The sequence below is a fragment of the Poecilia formosa genome, unplaced genomic scaffold (assembly GCF_000485575.1).
Source record: "Poecilia formosa unplaced genomic scaffold, Poecilia_formosa-5.1.2 Scaffold26, whole genome shotgun sequence".
Taxonomy (NCBI): domain Eukaryota; kingdom Metazoa; phylum Chordata; class Actinopteri; order Cyprinodontiformes; family Poeciliidae; genus Poecilia; species Poecilia formosa.
The window spans coordinates 2,472,203-2,486,888 of record NW_006799965.1 but is presented as its reverse complement, the minus strand read 5'-3'; the positions used below and the strand labels follow the sequence as shown (position 1 = coordinate 2,486,888).

The 14,686-nt window shown below is 40.6% G+C and overlaps 1 protein-coding gene and 1 long non-coding RNA gene across 2 annotated transcripts in view; one reads left to right on the top strand and one right to left on the bottom strand.

Moving 5' to 3' along the window:
* Positions 1 to 14,686, top strand: part of LOC103135581 (BTB/POZ domain-containing protein KCTD16-like) — a 19,725-nt gene continuing 5,039 nt past the window's right edge. The window contains exon 1 of the mRNA XM_007548394.2: positions 1 to 1,456. Coding sequence (XP_007548456.1) covers positions 661 to 1,456 — 796 coding nt within the window. The 5' untranslated portion in view covers positions 1 to 660. The remainder of the gene's footprint in view (positions 1,457 to 14,686) is intronic.
* LOC107835839 (uncharacterized) lies at positions 6,926 to 9,775 on the bottom strand. Its single transcript, XR_001661672.1, has 2 exons — positions 9,746 to 9,775; positions 6,926 to 8,792 (listed from the first exon to the last, which is right to left on the bottom strand). It is a non-coding gene; the product is annotated as an uncharacterized LOC107835839 (long non-coding RNA).

Here is a 14,686-nt window from a genome sequence, read left to right as displayed (position 1 = left end):
ATCAGCCCGTTTTCGTGTTGATGGACTGCAAAGTGACATTTTCCTTTAAGATGATGTAAGACTGTGCTTCACGGGTGGATTTGTTTCCTCTCCTCCGTGTCACAGCTCGGAACAACGTTATCTTAAATCTTCAGCCGGTTTGGCTGCTTCCGCACTCAGCAGTTTGGAGAGACTGGTGCGCAAAGGAGTCCCGCTTCCTGCCTCCTCCTCCTCCTCATCATCATCATCATCCTCCCAATGAGCGCGTTTCAGCATCCCAGCAGTCAGGAGGAGAGCGACAGGATGCTCTCACAATTTCTCTTCCATTTCATCCTGGATTTAAGAAGGTTGAGTTAAGATCCAGGTTTACTGAAACTTTTTAAAATTGTATTTTTGTTGTTGTTGTTGAAAGTTCGCTTTTATTCACTTCCACGACCAAATCGCAGTGGCTGCCTGTAACATGATACTGGTTATGATAATCGATGCTGGACTTTTACGCACGCACTTGAAGGATGCACCGTAGACGTACATTTGGGATTGTTCTGTCATAAAATAAAAAGCGCTGGATGCCAGCAGGACTGCGTCTGGAATCGGGAACTCCGCTTTGGTGTCTGAGCGCCTCATCTCCATGCAGCTGCACCCCACACCCTGAACTTCTGGGACGTTTCGTGCGAGAGAGAGATGGCACTGATCGAAAACTGCAAAACGCAGCCCGCCAAAGACCAGGGCTCGGTGCAAAACCCTCCGTCGGACGTGGTTGAGCTGAACGTGGGTGGGCAGGTTTATTATACCCGTCACGCCACCTTGACGAGCTTCCCGAATTCCTTACTTGGGAAGCTGTTTTCTAACAAGAAGGGGTCTTCAAATGACTTGTCACGGGATTTCAGAGGGCGGTATTTTATCGACAGAGATGGATTTTTGTTCCGGTACGTGTTGGATTACCTCAGAGACAAGCAGGTTGTCCTCCCTGACCACTTTCCAGAGAGAGGGAGGCTGAAGAGAGAGGCCGAGTACTTCCAGCTGCCGGAACTGACCAAACTTCTGTCAGGCGACGAGCCGAAGCTGTTTCAGGATGACAGTGACTGGGATGAGGAGTCACAGGGCAGCGATCACAGGCTGTACCCGTCTTACTCCCTGGACAGGAGGTATGGTTACATTACTGTCGCCTTCAGAGGCAGAGAGTACCACGCTGACCCCAAGGCCAAAAAGTTACCCAGGATCTTCATCAGCAGCCGGATTGGACTGGCCAAGGAGGTGTTTGGAGACGCCCTGAATGAGAACAGGGATCTAGACAGACCCCCGGATCGATACACCTGCAGGTTTTACCTCAAGTTCAAGCACCTGGAGAGGGCTTTTGACATGCTGTCAGAAAGTGGCTTTCACATTGTGGCCTGCAACACCTCGCTGACTGCGTCCTCCACGGGTCATTACGCGGACGACAGGGTCTGGTCCAACTATACACAGTACATCTTTTACCGTGAGTGAACATCTGATTCTCCGTTCTGTTTAAGCGGTGTGAGGTGACCAGAAGGTTCTGTAAGAGGTGGCCAGATGGGGGCTATACAAGTGCATTATAATTAATTAGAATGCTGTCAAAAAGGCTAATTTATTTCAGTCCATCCATCCAGCCGCTGTCCATACCTCCTTGCGAGGTTGCACGGGGGACTGGTGCCTGACTCCCAGCAGCGAGAGGCGGGGCACACCCCGGACTGGTCTTCATTAAAAATAATAATAATAAATAAATAAAACAAATAAAACAAATAATAATAATAATAATAATAATAATAATAATAATAATAATAATAATAAATGAAACTCACATATTATTAACATTACACAATGTGTGTAAAGCACTTATTTATTCCCATTTAACTGATAAATTACATTTCACTTGGAAATTTTATATTACATAAGACTACTACTGACAAATATGTACTTGTGCAATGCACTACTTGGTTGGGGCTCCTTTTGCATCATGGCAAGAAGGTGATCAGTCCGTGGTTCTGCTGAGGTGTTATAGAGAGACCTTCAGCCGCTATGCATTGTTTCTAGAGTCTCATCTTCTTCCTGGCAATACACCAAAAGATACTCTGTAGGCCATTAGTCAGCGCAGCCGTCGACCAGAAAAAAATGCTCTTCTGCTTGGCTTTATGGAGATGCGGATTTCATTTTCCATCGAAATGTCTCGCCTGCCCACACTGCTTGAAGTACTGTTTCCTGGTTTATTATCTCCTGATGGACGACTGTGTTCACTTTAGATTTGTTTAAAAGAAAAAAAAAAGTGAGTGGACCAGCACAGGCAGCTGAAATGGCTCCTCAAGGAACCTGGGGTTTTGGATCTTTTTGTTCTTGTTCAAATCAAGGAGTCTGTTTCATAAGTGAACTGAAATCTTTACCCCCAGTTCAGATGCTTTTGACAATGTCTCTGGTTCAGGAGTGAATTAATAAAAGGAATCCAACCGTTTCAGTTCATATCATGCTTATTTCAGGTGGATCTTAAAGCATGATATGAACTGCAATTCACAAATTGTGAATCAACCCAGACTCTTGGACATATAGATTGGTTCACTCTTCTTCTGAGGGCTTTGCTTGTCCATTTATTTTCCCCACCACATGTTTTTCTTCCACTAAGTGTTCCATTAAAAGCCTTGGACACAGCACTTTCTGAACAACCAGCTCTTTTTGCAATGACTTATTGTGGTTTGACCTTCTTGTGGAGGGTGTCAATGAGTGTCTGCTGCACAACTGCCAAGTCAGCAGTCTTACCGAAGATTGCGTAGGCTGCAACAATATGATTTTTGTGTTAAAATCCCTTTCTATTAATCTTCTACTTTTCTAGAGAACTGAATTGTGGATTTCTGTTCCCCTTCAGCCACTTATGTAAAATTAGATAGAAATATATGTGATATATTGCTCTGAGTGCAATAAAGTATATGAATTTTGTTTTTAGTGTTACTGAAATGAATTAACTTTTCAATGATTTTCAAATTTTCTGAGGTGTGCCTGAGGTCTCGTGGTGGCACATCAAAAGCTAAGCCATAGCAGAATTTCTGTAATTTAATTAAGGTACATCAATATGGTGGAAATTTTGCACTGACAAGAAAAAAAATCAGGGATTTAAAAAAAAAAAAATCTAGTAGTCTGTAGTTTTATAATTTAAAGTACTTACATTAGATATGTTGGAACATACTTTTAACTCACACAAAATTTATTGTCCATAATTTTAAAAAAATCTATATTTTTTCCAAATTTTTGACCTAATTATGTAAGCCTGGAATAAGTAAACTAATAGAAACACGTTACATTATTTCTATAAATCCCGTTTCCTGTCATATTTTTATCAAACAAAATAAATGTATAAACATTTTATTTTCATAATTGATAAATTAATATGTCCTTCCCTTCCCTGACAACCTATGTGTCAATTCGCAGTAAATTGAAAAATCAGCCATACAAAAAAAAAACACAACAATGGGGTGGAAAAAGAAGAAGAAGAAAAAAAAAGGCGAACTCCTCCTCCCCGAACCCATTCCCTGTAAATGTTTAAATCCCTTTCAGCGGCTTTCCGCAAACTTCTGTCCGGAGTCCGAGATTAGAGGCAGACTTGTTCACGGCCCCCCGAGGAAGTTGAGTCACAATGCCACCACACTTCAAGTACACATGTGTCATGCGTAAATGCAGCTTACTGCTTGGGTCCTGACAGCCTCTGGGTTATGAATAATATAGCACCAGTGGGCAGCAAAAAAAAAGAGGAGAAAGAGATATAACATGCGTTGTTCTGAGTCAGTTTTACTTGGGAACAAAGACTGTGGATCAGCTAATATCTTAATTAGCGGCAAATCTGGCTCGTTCCTTTGAAGGGAAGAGAGACATATGGGCAATTAAAAAGCACTTTGTTCATCATCCTGAATTGTTCTGAATGGCTCCCTTTAGAAAAGCCTTGAAAAAGTATATGCTCACATTTTCTCACTTTAGCACCACAAACTTTTGTGTGTTGTTCTGGGATTTCATGCTGCCGACATAAAAAACAAACGTGCATTTGTGAAACCATTGTTGAATATTGCAGTTAAGATGAACTCACTTTATTCTGACACTTTTCTTCCTTTTCCTTTATCACATTGTCCTCGCCCCTAATTGTGGCCTTTAAAATTATACATTAAGCATGGAGATTAAGGGCAGTGAAAGTCAATCCATACATCTTTGCATGCATGTTAGTTCAAAATGATATACTGCCAAATATTGCATTAAAATTGTTCTACGCTATTGTAAAGTAGCACACATTAAAACCGCAGAGAGAATTTGCAATTAAATGTATAGTCAATGTCCTTTGCTGTGATACTCCTAGAGAATCCAGCGCAACAAATGTGAGAAAGCTGTGCACTGCACACTGCACATCTCACTGAAAACACTATCACTATGGTGAAACATGGTGGTGGCGGTATTATGCTGTGGGGTTGTTTTTCTTCAGAAGATTGATGATGGAAGGATGGATGGAGCTAAATGGAGGGCACTCCTGGAAGGGAACCTATAAGAGGATGAAGAAGACTTGAGACGGAGTCGACCTTCTACTTGTGTGGACGTCTTTATGCTTTACAGTGTTCGTCTGTCATGAAATCCTCATAAAAAATTTACGTTTTTGACAAAATGCAAAACTTTCTGACATGAATCATTTCTAGAGGCTACAGTCGGAGGGTACTACTGTCTTTCAAACAGTTCAATTTTTTTTCACCAAGCGCTTTGCTTCGACTTTCTGAAATAACTCACTGTGTATGGGATTTCCTGAGTCATTCATTATTCTCAAGCAGAGCACAGAGTGTAGGTGTTCTCCTCTTTCTCCGTTAACAAACATCGCCCTGGGATGAAGTCAGGGGGAGGATGAGAGGGCGCTGAAGTCCATCCAGCACGACGAGCAAAGCGGGACGTAGAGGAGACGAGAGCCAAAGGAGTTGCGAGGAACCGAGGAGAAGAAGGGAAAAGGCTGCAGAGGAAGTGGATGGCTGGATGAGGGAGTAAAAGTTGCATGAGACTTGGCCACGTTGAGAGGGAACTGAGGCAGAAGGAGGCAAGAGGGAGAGGGAACAAAAATAGATGAAAGTAAGGAAGAGACAGGAAAGTTCGTCGAGTGTGAGGAAGCGGTGGGAGGAGAATATTTTAGGTGATAAGACAGACTCAGGAGAGGAGAGGATTGCTTTTCATTAGAAGAGGGCTACACTTAGAGGAAACATGCATGTTCACAAAAACGGAACATGCAACATGCATCATGCTGATGTGTCTGTCCATCAGCATGATGGACGGACACATCAAAAAGCAGGCAGGCGTGAGAGGACCTTGCTTTATAGCATCACCGCGGCCTGAATCCACCATCAGAACTAATACCGTAACCTCAATGTGAATGTGGGACACTGGAAGGCCTAGAGCAGGTAGTCCTGATGAAACAATGCAAGCAGACAAACAGAAATATTAGGAGGAGGGGTATGAACCAGATCACAAGCCTAATTGTTGTTTTGTTGTTTTCTTTTGGCAGAACATCGAGCTGCTTTTTGCTTAACCCCCCCTTACCTATGCAAACATCCAAACACCAACTCATATGGATGGAAAACGATACTCCAAGATGAGCTAAGTGAGAGAGTTTGCTTCCAGCCCGCCGGTTGCTTTGCATCATTCATGTTGCTCTTCTTGCTAAATGCATCAGTAGTTTACCACACAGCTCCACAGATTCTCCACATTACCGTGGACATTTCATTTTGCATAAAGCTGTACTGTAAGTGTTCTTTTCTTCCTGGTGTGTTCTCTGTTCAGCCATTCAGGTCTTCACTTTCAAGGTTTTGGTTCATTTCTCAAACCCTGTTGAAAGTATTCTTTTGTTTCAGACAAAGAGAGATAAAAAAGGGGGCAGAACTTGAACAAAAGGGCACTCTCATCAAGCCGTCACAGTAGCATCACAATTTAGGAGCCTTTTCAACTGATGGGCAAGATGAATTATAATAATTTAAGCAAGTACTCAGACCAAATTGGAATGAACTGATTAGACGGCTTAGAAAATAGAAGAATATATAATTATAGTATTATGGAAGCTCAGCCTATCATGATTGGAAAATATGGTAGTTATTTGTTGTGGATAAATTAAACATTCAGTGCCATAAATGTGTATTTGCCCATGTTATATTTTATTGCTAAAAACAGAAGTAAAACATATCTGCACAGTGGGCAGTCCATGAGAGTAATAGCTTGTGTTTGAAATTTTCCTGATAAATCAATACCAAATACACCCGGTAGATGAGGATACATCGTCATAGTTACCAATAAACATGCTCTATGGAAGTGAAACAGCTCATGATTGACTTGAGCTGTTTGTGTTTCATGAAAGAAAGAGCACATTTCACAATGGCAGCAAAACAACAACTACAAAAAAAAAATCCAGATAGTGCACTAAGGCCTCTTGCTATTTGAATAACACCATATTCAGGCTCATATGAGAGAAGACTGAAATAAGGATCTGCTCAAAAAACATCCATTCTTCCATGTCTGTTGGTCCATACAGTGCCATGGGGGACCATTGTCTATTTCCTGCTGTCAACAGGGAAAAGGCAGGGTATACCTTGGACAGGTCGCCAGGGCAACACAGAGACACACAGGAAAAACAACCATCCAAGCTCACACTCATACCTCATGGTGATTTACAGTAACCTAAAGGTCACGTGTTTGGACTGTGACATGAAGCTAGGCTACCTAAGACGACCCACACATGCAAAGGAGGAACATGCAAACTCTGCAGGCCGGCTCAAAGAAAAAACATTTTGAGGTTTAAACGCAACATTAACTGTCCAAAGAAATTCAAAACTTAGATTAAACTAAATTCTTGCTGATGCCTTGTCATTATTATTATTATTATTATTATTATTATTAGTAGTAGTAGTAGTAGTAGTATTAGTATTATTATTATTTAGCAGAAACAGTCAGGAATGAATATTTGCAGTACTTACAAAAAATATTGTATTCCAAAACTATGCTTTACATGTTGTCAGATTTAAAAAGTCCATCATTATTGTTGTTATTAACACGTTAAAGATTCCAGCCGGTTGTCAGCTATGTCTGAGGAGAGATGCGTCATGAAGGAAAAATTCAGCTCCAAAGTTTCCCTCCCCTTCTCTTCCTGCACTCACTGAGACACAACAGAGTGTTCAACCTATTTCTTCTCAATGATTTGAAACTGGAAACCGTGTCGTACAAAAGGAGGACTTTAATTTGGTTCATTGGTTTACAACTAGCTGTCATCTTGCATGAAATAAGTCCATAACCTTGTCTGAACATACCGACTCCTTGTCAAAGCGACAGAAATCATCGTTAGACCCCGAAAACCTGCAACTCCAGAGGCAGAAATCATCTCGGACTCTGGCAGAGTCAGTCCCAGTCAGAGTGGGGAGAAATGTACCGTTGGATAGAGAACGGTTCCTGGATGTGCTTGTTAAAATAAATCCAGAGCCTTCAGTTCGGTCCACAAGCCGATGATGTGTGGCCATAATTGCTGTTGAACAGCGATAACAAGACAACAGGGAGGGACAGGGAGAGTAATCTATTGCTTGGGTCCAAAGGAGGAAGGGATTGGCCCATTGCTGAGCTCTCAGAGAGCCTGGTTGGAGAGCGGATTGGCAATACCTACAAGAGACGAATGATGTTCCTGTGAATAACTCATTTATGTCCGTAACAGCACCTTTGCAGAGGAATGGTTGGCAGTAGGAGGAGAAATGTGAGTCGGAGTCTTTGCACCTCATCAATCTAAAGCAGGCAATCTGGCCCAACTCTGGAAAGAAATCAATTTATTAGGAAGAAACTGATATAAAAGAAAAATCTAGTTCTTGAAGCTGTCCAGTGAAATACACACATGGTTTTACTGTTTGCATAACCCTAAACAATTAGCACACTCATTGAAATTTAATCAACTGTTTCCTTTTTTAACCTGAAATACTTTATGATTAATTCATAAGTACAGTTACAGGAATTAAAGATTAAGTAGTCCCCCACCTTAAAAAAAGCTCTTCTATTACACTATTTTTAATTGCCTCTTATCTTCGCTGCGTCCTGCAAGACAGTTGACTCTTAATTAAAAGTGCAGTTTTGACAGATTAACAAAGTGAGACTTTTAAAAAGCAACATTTCACATATGAGAGGGAATAAGAGGCTAAACTCTCACTTAATTTCAACCTTCCACCAATTAAAATCTCCAGCTTGCCTCCCACTTAGTATTATTGTCCCTTCTTCTGCTATTTTTGTACCTTGAAGTAATCAGAGGGCAGGTATAAAAGTTCTTCCTGGATCTGACACACAATACCGTAATAATCACTCCAGAGGCACTTAATGGCTGCTTGGATGAGAATCTTCTTACATGCTGAGTGTTTTCTGAAGACAACAGGATTCAAAGTGTTGGTATGCAGAAGGAGACGTTTGCAGATTGGAGCTTTTTGGAGGGGTGGGGGGAAGTGCATTAAACTCTTCTCTGACCTGACAAAGTTAAAAATGGGTCATTAACAGAACATCCATATAGTGCTTTGCAAAAGTATTCATATCCCCAGATCTTTGTCTCATTTTGTCATGTTACAGCTACAAGCTGAAATGAATAAATCAATTACGGTGGAAAGTTTTTACAGTATGCCCCCAGCAGGCCAAGAAATTGAAATCGGTCCCTACAGTAGTTTTTCTGTAAAATAGCTCCAGCTCAGTCAGAATATTGAGAATATGTCTTGTCGTAAATCCAAACCACCTCGCTCTTTGTTTATAGCTCCCTCTGAATTACTGAGTTTTCTCCAAGTGACTACCTAGATCAGTGTTTTTCAACCACTGTTCCGCGGCTCACTAGTGTGCCGTGAGTGATCGTCAGGTGTGCCGTGGAAATTATTCAATTTCACCTATGGTACCGTATTTTCCGGACTATAAACTGCTACTTTTTTCCTAAACTTTGAACCATGCGGTGCGGCTTTTCTGTGTATTTTTCTTCAACCACCAGGGGGCTCTCTAGCAGGAAGTGAATCATTAGAAGTCAAAATTGTAAATCAAAGAAGAACGCGTTGATTTTCATTTAGAACAACCACGTGCTAGCAGCAGACACGACGGAGAAATGTTTTCAAACTCATATGATGCAGCTTTTAAGTTGAGGGCTGTCGAGCTGCCACTACAGGAGAGAAATAGAGCCGCTGCACTTAAGCTCGGCGTGAACGAAACCATGGTTAGTCATTGTCTCTCTTCAATTTCTGCCAGAAAATCAGCTGTTTTATCCAAACATGCACAGGTTTCACACTAGGTCGGTAAAATATACAGATATTGACATTTTCTACATGCAAATCTTCATATTGTAACAGTGAAATCTTTCCCAAATAAGCTAATCTAATAATATAATTTTATAATATAATCTTTCAGAATAAGAATTATTTTCTGTATTCCAGCTATAAGAATGCTTGTGGATTAGTTTGTAAAACACTAAAGTTTAATACAACTTCTTTAAATTTAAGACCACATTGTTGTGGCCCTGTTCAGGTGTATTTTTGAAGTGGACATGTTACGTGCAATTTGAAATAAGAAATGTAAAATGTGATAAAAATACATTTTTGTGTTTATTTTATTCCTATTCAAGACACTTTGATAAGAATGGCTATATATGTAACATAGGCGGATACAGAGTATCTTTCTTTACATTTTTGGTTGGTGGTGTGCCTCGAGATTTTTTCAATTAAAACAGTGTACCTTGGCTCAAAAAAGGTTGAAAAACACTGACCTAGATAATTGTTTTACTGATTCTTCTCAAGCAATAGAAGCTCACTATTGCTTCTGCTCTCAATAGTGAGCAGAAGCTACCAGATTTTAATATCAAAAGACTGAAATTGCCACCATCATTATTTTTTTCTGTCGATTCTGCTAAGCAGCGCCCTCTTTTTAAATAAGATGCATTGCTGTATTAAAATGTCTCCAGAATGTACAGAGAACACGTCTTGCCACAAATTCTCAACTACATTTAGTCCTACAACATGCCTGTCAAGCTGAGGTGGATGGCCGTAGCTTGGTAGTTTTTGCAGTTGAACTGTACTCTTACCCATTTCACATGACCGACTGAACATTTAAATTTCTTCGCAGCAGTATCTCTGATCTTTGTACTGCGCTCCCCGGTCTTCGTGATGCTGTTTGTTCTCTATCTAATGTGCTCTAACAAACGTATCCGAGGCCTTAAAATGAAAGTTTTATTAATGGTGGCAAAACCTTAAACTACTGCTGTGAAAATTGCTCAACAAGACGTTGCTAGGTGACCGGAGAGAGAGTGAGCTAGGTGACGCTAGCCACCTTTCTTGGTGGCTGAAGCACTTTCCTCTCGCTACATCAACCAGAATGCTGGATCTGAGTTCAGTGAAATTATTGAGTATTCTTTCAGACGTATTATCTACTTATGTGTGTCTACTGCATGATATTACAGATTTATTGTCCAGCCCTACTTTGTGTTTGTCTATTCCCTAAAGTTTTGTGCTTCCTGAGGTAAATACTATTGTTGGGCAGTGTAATATAGACGTTTCCCTATAACGACGGCTCTAAGGAGAACGATTACTCCTTCTCTCCGGACGATCCTCTTGAGGCATAATCTAGAAGATGATAAGAACACCTTTCTTTCCATCTTAATCAGGCCTTGTGCAGAGGAGAGGTGTGGCTCAGGGTCAGGAGAGAGAGGCTGATATGGACGCTTCAATTTGCCTGCGTTGCTTGTTCGTCTCTCGGTCAGGGTGACACTCGTCAGATCGGCACCCTCTTGACAACGTTCGCGTGTCATTAATACTCAGCCGGTGGAGCTGTCACTCTCCTCGCGGGTATCAGCCAACGCAAGACGCGCCCTGGAGCGTACAAGACTGGTAACCTTGAGTTAGATCGTGTGATTTTCACGGGGGCACACCACAACACTTTACTTAATTTCCCCCCCTTCTGACCCCCAGCTCCGTCCACATTGAAGCTCTTCATGGAAGTAATCATTATTGGCAAATTCAGAAACACATTATTTTGCATGGCATGGAAACAGCTGTAGTCATCAGTCAGGCTGGACATCGGGTGATGAAGCGAGTCTCTGTAAAATGGATTTCCCTCCCGCTGTAGGGACAGTCACTGCGTTTGCAAGACAAGCCCTTTTTGTGCTGCAAGGGCACACTGGCCTCATTTGTGAGTTAACAAGCATGTAAGCTATTCTTCCCTCGAGGCGGAGGAAGATTAAGGAATATTTGGTCAGCAGCATCAGAATGTACTCGCTGACAGGCTGCATGTATTTTCAGTCAACTTGCATTTAGCCTTGATGTATTGCACATGTAGATTACTCGCCTCCCCACTCCCCAAATAAGGTCAGGAGCATTCGCTGTGTTTTGTTTATTTCACAAAGTCTTGGCCAGAAAATGATATTGCACCTGGGCCAGGCAGCACCTGAAGCACTTCAAGATAATTCAAACTGCTCAGTCTCACTGGGTTAGGCTGAGTTACAGGCAAACAGACAGTAATGAAAAGACATGTCACTTAGATGTTGTTTTTTTGTTACACTCAGACAGCGTAGATGTAAAACGCTCCTTTTTTATTATTATTTAAAAGTTATTCTCATGAATTTTGACTCAGGTTACAGTTCACACTTCATCTGAAATCATATTTAGGAAGGAGGCAGCTTTGGGTCACTTGAGTCTATGACAAAATAAAACCTTACGGCTGAAACTATGACGTTCACTTTCTAAAATAAGCATAGCTCTTCTTTCTCCCTGTCAGACAATAAGTCAGACTAAATGCTTAATGTTTTAGGTCAATTCAGTTTATCAAACATATTTAGTAAATGTCAGAATATGAATATATTTAAGCTTCCTTTGACGTGTACATACATTTTCTTGGGATTTGGTAACATTGCCTTTAAACTCTGATTATCCTTCCAGAACAATAGTTTACTGAAACTTTGGCCCATTCCTCCTGACAGAGTACGTTTTTTAGGTCATCTTTCCTACACAGCTTCGCATCGCTGCCAACAACATTTCTATTAGACCGAGAACAAGTGGTGACCAAACCAAAACAATAACTTGAATTCCCTCAAGCCACTTTTTAACTCACGGTATGCCTTGGGTCATTGTCTAAGTTTCAGTTTTCTGGCAGACGCCTTGAGGAACTGCTTCAATATGTCTGCATAATGTTCTTTATTTGGTAATTTTGTGTTTTGTTTTGTTTGGGTTTTTTTGCTGCAGCAAAAAAAAAAAAAAAAATAATATCCTTGCTGTTCTTATTCTTTACAGGTTTACAAGCTTCCTGTCAGGATTTGGGGTTTTTTCTGTTTATTTTGGTTTCTGTGTCAATTGATTCTCCGTGTTGTCCTGTCTACCCCTTGATTAGTTAAACATGTTCCTTGTTTCCCCTGATTGTCTCCCTGTGATCCTTGTTTCTTGTCGAGTCCTCGTCTTGTCCACCATCTATTCTGTTGTTGTTCCCATTTGTGCCTACTGTTTACCACCAGTGCTACCAGATTCTGAGCTCCTTGCCTGTACTCTCCTGTGCTGCCTGCATTTTTGTACTCTTCATCATTAAATCATCATTTCATTCTACTTACCTGGGTCTACTGCGTCTACCTCACCACTCAACTAATACCGTTTCATGACACCCCTCCCTATTCACACCAAATATAATAGTATTCTTTATTGTCTTACACTAAAATTTTAGTTTTGTCAGACCACAGCGCATGTCTCCATAAAAAGAGAGTCTTTGTAAACTGTGTCTTCGCTTTTTATGTTGATATTGGAGTAATGGCCTCTTCGTGACTGAGTGTCATTCGGCCCATGAGGACACAGGACTCATTTAACCAGTAATAATGACGCTCATCTACCAGTTTCAAAAAACATCTTCACAAAGTTTTCTGGTTTTGTTTATCTTTGGGATGTAAAATTATGAATTTCCATCGGCAGATTGAAATTGTGTCCAAACACTTTTACAGACTCTCAAATCCCTTCTTGATTGCCTTGACTGATTTATTTAAAATTTTCCAAATTTTCCTTGAAATGTATCCGCAGGTGTGCCTCCAATTATCTCAAATGTTCTTCATCAAAACCGTACAAAGCTTTTGCATCACCGTCTAGTCTTTCCCAAATAGATGAAAGGCACAGTAATTTAATGTCAACTTCTCAATTTGGAAAAAAAAAAAGAAATGTATTCTCAAATATTATCTCTAATAATTCTAGAGACAAAATGTTAGTATTCCTAACTGAAGACTGTATGATTTAATGTCAGACAGTGAGAATTAATAGTTTATGCATGTTTTTGCACAGTTTATGTATGTAAATATTTGGTTTCAGCTTCAAGTGTTAAAAGTCCCTCTAAGATTATCAAAATGCTGTGCAGAGGTGCCTTTAATGAGTCAGTTAAGAAGCTCAAATTATATAGAAAAATGGACGGTGGGAAATAAACTCAGTGACATTTTACATCTGAATTTGTCAGAGAACTCTGCCTTCAGTCCACGTCATGTCCTACTTTTCTGCCAATTAGAGCCTCTAAAATCTACAAGCACTCACATCTCCACAAAACTGATCTCTCTCGGGCATGACGAGGACAAACATCGCCGCTGTCATTGTTGAGTGGAGGGAGTCGGGAGGGCGGAGGGGATGGGGGATACCCCGTGAGACATGCTCTGTGCTGAGCTCAACTCCATCTCTGTGTTATTTATAAGGAGTTCAGACACACAGCCTCAGTCTGGCTTCGGAACCAGCCTGGGTCTGTTAATGTGGAGGAAATCAGATCTCTCAGACAGGCTGCACGGAGCTGAGAAAAACACATTTCAATCAATAGCTTCCCTGAAAAGATAGTAAAGTGAACACACCCACTTGTTTAAAGAGAAGAATGCAACTCTTCATCTTTTATTCAGCCACGGATTCAAATTCTGGATGTTTTGGGATTTATTTATTCGAGTTGGATATTATAAACCTTCCTATATTCTTCTTCTTCTTTCTTGGGTTTTAGATTTACATCAGCAATGGTGGCTACGAACGTTATCGTGAAGTCATTAAAAAATAAACAGCATTCTTTGGCTAAAGCTTTTGATTCTGTAAAGTAGAAATACAAACCACTGACAATATTTTTTTTCCACTCAGGGATAACCTGGTGTGTTATCTTAAAAAAAAGAAAATACCACCTTGCATTTCAGAATCTGATGATTTATTGGGATTTTCAGGTATAAATATTTCTCTTATTTAAAGACGATGGTGAATAAAAACAGAAAACATCCACAGAGCAGCAGTTGTGTTGTTGAACCATGGGGATACAATGTGTCAATGGGAGGACTGCTTCCACAATGATTTAAAAAAAAAAAGAAAGTAGCAGCATATCAACAAAATATCACCTGTAAATGCACAAAATTGTGAACTTTGAAGTATATAAACTACAGTAGTGAAAACCACTCTGTGGCCAATTTCTTTCAGCTGTGAATGGGAAACTGAGGCTATGATTCGCACAGGCTCACCAGTATTGGCCGATAATAAATCAGACAGTGGTTGCCTCTCCTCAGTTTGAGCTGCAGCCTTCAGTTCGTTGGGTCAGGATTTGGTGTAAACAACAGGAAAGCATGAAACCAATTCCCTTAGCGGCTTCCAGTCACCAGATCTTAATAAAGTAGAGCACCTTTGGGAGGTGGTGTAAGGGGGCATCAACATCATGGATGTGCAGTTGAGGAATCTAC